An 8,938-nucleotide genomic window follows, 5' to 3' on the forward strand; every position below is an offset into this window, starting at 1 on the left:
ATCCTAATAAAGTACTTATTTTGCGTTAAACCCCTATGAACTTTCAAAATCACACTAAACCACCAATAACTTTTCTATTTTGTAGAAAACCCCCCAATATTTTTTGGTATTTTGTAGATAACCCTCATAAATTAGAACCAAAAAACAACATGAAAAGGCATTTTGAATGTTATTGGGGTTTAGTGTAATTTACAAAAAAGATATTGGGGGTTGTCTGCAAAAGTTATTGGGGGTTTAGTGTAATTCTGAAAGTTATTTGGGGTTTACTACAAAATGTCGAAAGTTCATGAGGGTTTAGTGTAATTTACCGAACTTTATATTAATGCAATTCTATTTTTAAGTACATCCACCTGTCCATCGTAATACTCTCATTTCTAATACACTCATTTTTTGCGCATGTTATATCTTAATTGTCTAGCATTCTGATCCATGAAATATTGTTTGTCTTACAGATTCTACACAACTTTACATCAGTTATTATTCTACGATCATATAGGAGCCTATTGGGGAAAATTTTTGGGGCTGATCCTAGTCCCGTTTCAAAAAGAAACTCTTTTTCGGAAAAATTAGGCTAGCCAACACCTACCTAGTTTTTCCTACCTAGTTTTTCCTCGGCAAAAAAAAAAACTCTCGAAATCGGTTTCAATCCGCCCCTGCCTTAGATCAAAACAAATCCAATTTATCTCAAAACTGGGCAGTGATCAATCATGTCCTAGTTTTGAGGAATTTGCCAAACTGACCTAGGGCTCTTAAAGCACGCATCCACTTTAAACATTCAAATTGCATTTGATAAACGACATCATCTCAATCTCATCATGATGACGAATAATTGATCCTAAATAGAGAAAAATGATTTCTCCAAGGTATTTCTGATCACCAATATGTACTACAAACTCATTCTTTTTACAACTTACGGAAATTACCGTTCATGTAACTTGTTTTTTCTACTAATTCTAAATCCTTTATAGAGTTCTGAGAATCCCTCACATTTCTATTTTAGAAACACTCATTTTGGTAGTCCTGCCAACTAAATCTTAGATGGCATATGATCACATCCATTGAAATTGAGATGGGCAATAAAGATTGAGAGAAATGAATCATCTCCAATTTCCACCTAACTGGAGAGAATTTGAATTCTTCCTCTTGACAATTACTAAAACAGATTCTGATGAGTCTCCAAATTTTTGAGTACTCACCTTTTCTTCAAAGATGCGGTTTTCTTTCCAGCGACTCAAATATGAGTAAGAGCTATGTTGCTATTGATCATTCCAAAGTTCTCAATGTGAGGTCTCTCAAGTCCTTTAGTCTCCTCTTGTTCTGTTGCTACTGATCATTCCAAAGTTCTCAATGTGAGATCATGCAAGTACTTTAGTCTCCCCTTATTCTGATTGTCAGCCTGGAGTGGATGCCAAGTCCTTGTCCCAGATACAGAGCGTTCAGAATAGAGTTTAGAATTTGTAAGAAGTTTGACGTGCAACATTTGATGGATGAAATGGATCTGAGAAGTAACTTGTTCAATTTTGATAAGTAGGTCGAAGTTAATTTTTGCTTTGCTTTGCCTTCATGCATGAAGACCTTGTCCGTTGGCCTCCTGGTTTGTTTTCCCTCATTTTGGGGTCGAAACATTCATGTGAGCCACTCTAACCTTGCTGCACATGAGTTGCGTTCATTTGTTGTCTTGACAATTCAGCGGTGAGTTGTATCAATGATGAGCAAATTTTAACCCACATCTCCGAGGTTAATGATGTAATCAGTAAATTGAAGGTTATATCCATTATAAATTTGACGTGTTTATCAAATGCCTTGATATCACATTGGGAGATTCCATTCTATTTTAATGTAGAACGATGACCAAGATATCAATTGAGGGAAGATCAGGCATTCAACCAGAGGAAAATCTGGAGATGGTAGTGATGCAGAAAAGGCCAACCAAACTACTCACTTGTATCGTATGCATAACGAAGGTGCTAATACAGAGAACGGAAATTACGGTATCTATAGAAGAAGGCAAATAAGAAATGTATTTAAAATCAATATCCCATCCGTCTAATTCTGAAAGAGCGGACAAAAATAAACATGAGATGACACTCATCATGTATTCATGCTGCAAAACTTAAGAAAGGGTTTCGACAGGCCCGTACTAGACCCGCAACCTACAAAAATAACTCCGCTTCTCTATGTCAGCTAACTATATATACCTGCAAACTGATGCAGCCAAAATATCACTTGCCATCGTCAACGCTTCATATACCCAGGCTCATATTAGACCCGCAACCCACAAAATGATTCCACTCCACCACGTCTGCTAACTATAGACCTGCAAACTGATGCGCCCAAAATATCGCTTGCCCTATCCAGAACATCTCTCGCCCAGTCAGTCAGTAGTAACCTTTACACGCTTCCGCAGTCTACTAGCGATACTGTCTGATCTTAGTTTCTCGAATGAACCAGCCTCCTTCAATTTCTTGTTTCTCCCTTTAGGTTTCACAGTACTTCCCCTTGAGATGCTGCTATTCTTATCAGCAACCTCTGAGTTCAAGCCAGTCTCTGAATCAAGGTTATTGAGTTCTGAGATCTCTTGCCCATTGCTGAAGAGTACCAACTCCTCAGAGTCATTGGAGTTCTTACCAGTGATCTCTGAGTTCAAGCCAGTCTTTGAATCAAGGGTATTGGCTCTTGAGGTCTCAAGCTCATTGCTCAAAGGGAGCAACTCCTGGGAATCCCTGGAGTTCTTATCGGCGATCTCTGAGTCCAAGCCAACCTCTGATTCAAGGGTATTTAGTTGTGAGCTCTTATCTATATTGCTGAAGTATACAAACTCCTGGTCAGAGATCTGGTCTCCTGAGTTTGTCTGGTTTCGTCGAGTCTGAATAAGATAATGTGCTACTGATTTGTATCCCAAATTCAAGACCTACAGGACACACCAAAATTACTATTGTTAAATCAAAAACTTATACTACTAGCAGGAAGATGGAATTTAGTATGAACTTTGATTGTGAAGGTCAAAAGGAAATAAAAAACTACACCAGAAGAGAGAATGATCCATCTCAATTCATTCAAAATAGAAATTTTGATGTTTAACTGAAGTCATGACTAGATACTTGAACATCATGGATGCATAGCACACCATAAATGAAATAACAACTCTCGCTATTTGAGGGAACTGATAAAAATTAGATAATAATAAAAAAACACTCCAGAATCCAAGGAGTATACGTACTTTCTTATAGAGTGCACCAGTAGGGGCCCATCCTTTCTTGGTTCGACAAAGACTGCAATTGCAGATGCCTCGGCAAACAGGACATATCCAATTGACATTCTTCTCAACTTCCAAAACATTCTCACCATATCTGCACAATACTGAAGATTCGTGAAGCTAAACATTTTACATGTATAAATTGCTACAATGGAAATGATGATAGAATTTGTGACGCATCAGCGGTTATTTGTGACAATTTCCTCTGGCTGCAGTCAAAAAGTTCAGTTTTATCCTCCAATTGGATGTCCGACATCCATGGTGGTCTCCACGACTTGTGTATTGCCACACCAATAATCTTGTATTCTCATGTTCTTTGACCTTTCATTTCATAGTAATGTGTAGGCAAAGTAAAGAAACCACAAGAAAATTGGCAAGCATATCTAGGTTCTGAAGGGTATTGATGTCCCTCTCCCTCACCGAAAACTATGCGAATGAGTCGATAGTTTGTGAACTAGGAAACTGGTTGCTGAAGGATTTATGTATGAGAAATGCCCTATGTGCCAAATTCTTTTACAACAATTTATAGTTTTTCTTCAGCCTGCTAGATTCAAGGTACCGAAAGCAAAAAAGATGACGTAAAAACAGTGTTTAAATGGGAATGAACTGGGCAGAAAGAAGAATATAATGTTAATGCTCCTCTTGTGCGTCCTTGCAACTAACAGTATATTAAGCAAATAAGGCTTCTTTTTTTATTAATTAGCATAAACACTAAATTTAAGTACAGATTCAGTAAAAGTTTTCAAACTCGAAAGAAAACGATAAGCCATCTGGCAACAATACCTATAAAAAATGACAGATCGATCTGTGGCAACCCATAACTTCACTATGTCACTGGTGTATTTTTAGTAGGATTTGTTATAAATTCCGGTTATGTTTCTCAAGTAACAACAGGATAGACGTGGAACCTTCAAGGTGATTGGATGCTAGTCGGGCTTCTAAAGACTTGGGTGTCAACTCAACAAACGAAATATACTCTTAGAATTTGAAGATATATAAGCTTTCATTCACGATAGACATATGTTCTGAAAAGGGAAGGAGGGAAGGCTAAATTTTGGATAGGTTTCATGACATGGATGTAGCCTGATCCAACCCATTATGAGCTGTTCTAACTCAAGCTCCCTATGATCAGTTTGTTTATGATTTAGATTTTAGGATTCAAATTTTATGGTTTTATTTTAGTCTTAGTTTAAGGATTCGTTTTTGGCTTTTTGTATAGCTTCAGTTTTTAAGGTTCAGAGTTCATAGACTTAGATTTAGGGTAAGATATTAAGTTTCTAATGTTCAGTATTCATGGACTTAAGATTAGAGTGAGAGAATTTTCAGATTTACAGGGACTTGGGTTATTTCATCATAAACAAAGGTCCAATGGTTGACAAGCGACCTGATTAGGATGGCAAGGATCTCACAGGGAATACATGTAATTACCCAAAAGAAAACCTAACATCCACCACTATCAACAGCAGAAGAACTAAATAGTTCATAATATGCAAACAAATCACTGTCTCTCCCAAAGTGCAGATAGCTTATCTGTAGCTAGAATGAAACACTGTACCTCATGTACAAACAATCCCCACAAAACTGCCCTTGAACCAGATTGCATCTATTGCAATGTGTATGGTGACCAAGAGTTTTCTGCCTGCACCAAAGTTGAGCATTAGTCAAGATAAAGTAATCAATAAACACTTTGGGGGGCTTGTCAAAATGAAAAACAATCATAAATCATGGAAATCCACTACATTTATTGCAGGAACTTTCGGAACAGTAAGGACAATGTGCTTCTCAACAAATCCTAGGATTAGATGCAAGTATATCATCTTGAGGCCCCTTATAATACGAAGTGAAAATGTGTTTGCTCCTGTTTAATCAGTTTGTTGCAGAAACATTTATCTCATGTTTAATCAGTTTGTTGCATAAACAGCAGCCACCAAATATGACTATGCTATAACCACAGCAAAGTATATTCTGATCAAACTCAAGCTTGAGAAATATCAGATATACTATTGCACGGCAGCAGGAAAGTATGTGAGAAATAACATAATTTCAATATAACCCATAACTATGGTAGCATATTTCTTGAGGACAAAAAGATTTCCTTCTAGACTTAATCAAAAAGGAACTAAGGTATTTGCAAAAAACACACCACACATGCTAACGCTCACACCAACACACATTGGAATGCATCTGTTTACAAATAGTTATGAGCTGTGCGCAACTAACAAACAACTGAGGTACCTAAATGGCACTAGAAGAAGGTAGACGTATAACTATAAAACTAAGATGATAACTGTCAATCTGAGATAGTCATGAAGACAGGGAGAAAGATGCAACAATGGCGTCCCAATGAGAAGGCTTCTTATTGTTCTTCATTTCTAACACAGAAACAGGCCTATTGTAGTCAATCAACATGTCTCTTTTATATGTCGAAACTTTCCACAATGAGCATACTTCGACTTTCCTTATCTTCAACGGGCATCTTTCCATTGTTCTCTCACTGGAATGAATATGGACGGACACATGAAAACATGTCATCACCTTTTTCCTACCTTCCTCCATCTGGATTCGAGCATGTATTTTCCTCTTAAGATGGAAAAGGAAGATTGTCCAAACTTTATCCACAGGTATTCCATTTCAACCTTGCACAATGATAAAAATTCCTACTCTTGAATTCATTATTGGTAATGTTTCTTTCGTTTTGGCACCTTGATGTGAACAGAACAATGATAAGTTGCAGTTGTACTGCCAAACTCTTCAACTCTAAAGGCGACTGCTAATAACCTATCAAAGCAGGTATAGTTATTGAATGTCTTGCTTCTGAGTACTAAAAGCCCTATCTAAGACCACTTTTGAGGTCTCCAGGGACAAGAATATCTTACTGGTTGAACGTATTATAGACTCAAACAATGAAAAACAAGGTGTGACCGGTGTTTTCAAAGGCACGCTCCTCATTGCGCCTCGTGCGCCTTGCAATGCGGGGCGGTGGTGAAGCACGGGGCGGTGGTGAAGCACGGGGCGGTGGTGAAGGGCCCGGCATCTAAGGCGGCATAGCGTTTTGTGCTTCACAAGTGCCCTGCGCTAGGGTGCTCCGCACAGGTGCACGCAAGGCATACACTAGTATATTTTTATTCTTTAACATTTCATTTGGGTCTTTACAAATGTAATCCATATTCCAAAAAGAAAAATAAATCCATTAGGCCATTTTAGTAGCCCGATTGAGGAGTCAAATTCGTTCTCGTCTACTATCTAATTTTTCTTTGATATTAGTCTTGATATGACTTTCGATTTGGAAAATTATGAACTTTGTACTACGTTGGCCATGTTAACATTATGAATTAAGATTTTCTTTTGTGATTTGGTAGTAAATATTATTTATTTTGACATATATTTATTCGAAAAAGCATAAACATGTTCTTTCATGCTTGATTATCTATCTCGAAAGATTATGTGTGCGGTGTGTGTCTCGTTTCACTTGGGCGCGCGTATTGCATTGTGCCTTGCGCATGTGCTCGTAAAGGAACTTTGTGCCTCGTATTGCGCATTGATAACATTGGGTGTGACTCTTTAATGGCCCATTTATCATAGTGGTCGTAGGATAGCCTAATGGCAAATTTGTACAGCTTTCAAGCTGCTCCAGTTAGTTAGCTCCAGTTAGTTAACTTAGGTTGTTACTTAGGTTCCTTGCCAAGCATCTAGATCCACTTAGCATTTCTTAGGAAAAGGGATCAATGTTTAGTATCATATATGTGAATAGAATTTTCCAAGTTCATGCTGGGAAATATACAAAGATAGACCTAAACCTATTGTCTTAATCTTTTGGTCCAGATTGACTCTTAGATGCACGTCAGACCCACCGTGTTGCTCACATCGGATTATCATTTCTCATGCGAGCAAAACATTATAAGTATTCAATTATGTGCCAGATCCGAGTTGTGCCTCTAGATGCTACAGAATTGGGCATTACTTGAGTATTTTGGAATACTTCTTCGCGTTGACATGGTTGCTATTATGCTAAGGGTTGACTGATCAGTCAGGTTAGATATTTATTAGATTTGACTTAATCTAACTTCAATCAACTCACATAATAAATAATTTAAACCTCCTACACCAGAACTCATTTTATATCAGAAGCTCACTTCCACAGATGCGAAACTAGGACGGAAATAAAGTTTTGGGAAGCATGGGAAGAGTGAATGTTTCTCTAATATAAGAGATATTATCAAAGTCATATAACTTTGACATCTTTCTTATAATTTGATGGGGAACTTTTAGAACACTTAAAACTTTCAAATGTTACATATGCACAAAATTTTATTTCTTTCTTATTACTAGTGGCTACAATGTTCTTTACAGTTAAAACCATTCTCTATGTTCTATCTACTGTCTAGGTCTCACATGAAAATTATTTACATTTTCTATTAGTTTCAACGTTTTAATGGTCTCTTTTGCAACATTATACTACTAGTCCTACCAATGCTATGCAGGATTATGATTTAATTTTCTTTCAGATCCATACCAATTTCACTTGGATTTTGTATAGAAACCCATGTGTATCTCTTCAGTTTCTTGTGGCTGCCAGTTAGTTTCGTATCCAGCTTTTGTATAAGTTTCTACTGGAATCCATATTATATTTACATTCTGGATTTCTACATGAATTTTCTGTAGGGTTTTTGCTTCTTTTGTTTTTTATTCCCATGACCTAATGTGCTAACTACGGGCTGTTGTCCTAACCCTACAAAGAAGTGCCCACTATACCCCTCAAATAATTAATCTCCATAACTGCAGAGTCAAAGACATGCAGGAGCAAAACCCGATATGACAAACTCTTCACAGTCCAAAATTGCCAAGGTGTAGAGCATGGATTCTTGTTGAAAAAGAACACTGTGATGCAAGAGAAGTAACCATCAGGGTTTGTCTTAAAAGGAAGCGTGTGTCTGATTTTGTGACATGAGTTAGCTCATTTACCAAACAACACGCTGTGACCGACTAATATACATACTCTTACTGTTATTCTGAATTTATAATCAAAAAGAACACACCATGCAATCACATATTAGAGTTGGATATAACAACATATCATAATATAGAAAGGAGCAGTACACATAATAAGCAAAACAAAAGGGGGGTGGGGATAACCTGCATTGGTGACAAGTCTTCCCCTTGACTTGATCATATACACGTTTCCCATCATTGTCATACCCATCCACAAAGAGCGTCCAGCTAGTCTCACAGCTTCCCAGCAATGCAGCATGCTCATCTGTATAGACTTCTTCCCTTTCCCCTTGTGCAATCAACGGCAAACCTTTTTTCGCTGATTTTTCTTTCTTTTCTGCACAGATTTCTGCGTAGATAACTGGAGTAGAGTTCTGCAACCTACAATTATTATAGAGAAAGAAGACCCATCACATATAGCACACAAGACAGCAAAAGGCACCAGATTTGTAACAAGTACAGGCAATCAATCACTAGTCCGCCTCGAATGAACACACATTGTAAGTAAAATGAACATAAAAGAGCAGGAATTTGAAAAGAAAACGAAACTAATGAAACAAACAATCAAAATCCTCAATCTTTCATCAAAAGAATGCACATTGTAGACCGAACATGCGCACAAAAAAAAGAGAGGCTAAGCAACGGACCTCGAAGATCGCCTCGGCGGCGGCGGCGGCGGCAAGAGCTTGCCAG

The 8,938-nt window shown here is 37.6% G+C and overlaps 1 protein-coding gene across 1 annotated transcript in view; it reads right to left on the reverse strand.

Annotated features, from left to right (window-relative positions):
• LOC109821144 overlaps positions 1,997–8,938 on the reverse strand; it is a 7,869-nt gene continuing 927 nt past the window's right edge. The window contains exons 2-6 of the mRNA XM_020387337.1: positions 8,893–8,930; positions 8,390–8,626; positions 4,812–4,895; positions 3,221–3,350; positions 1,997–2,911 (exon numbers count right to left, since the gene is read on the reverse strand). Of these exons, the coding sequence (XP_020242926.1) occupies positions 2,375–2,911; positions 3,221–3,350; positions 4,812–4,895; positions 8,390–8,626; positions 8,893–8,930 (1,026 nt within the window). The 3' untranslated portion in view covers positions 1,997–2,374. The remainder of the gene's footprint in view (positions 2,912–3,220; positions 3,351–4,811; positions 4,896–8,389; positions 8,627–8,892; positions 8,931–8,938) is intronic.

The sequence above is a fragment of the Asparagus officinalis genome, chromosome 8 (genome assembly GCF_001876935.1).
Source record: "Asparagus officinalis chromosome 8, Aspof.V1, whole genome shotgun sequence".
NCBI classification, from domain to species: domain Eukaryota; kingdom Viridiplantae; phylum Streptophyta; class Magnoliopsida; order Asparagales; family Asparagaceae; genus Asparagus; species Asparagus officinalis.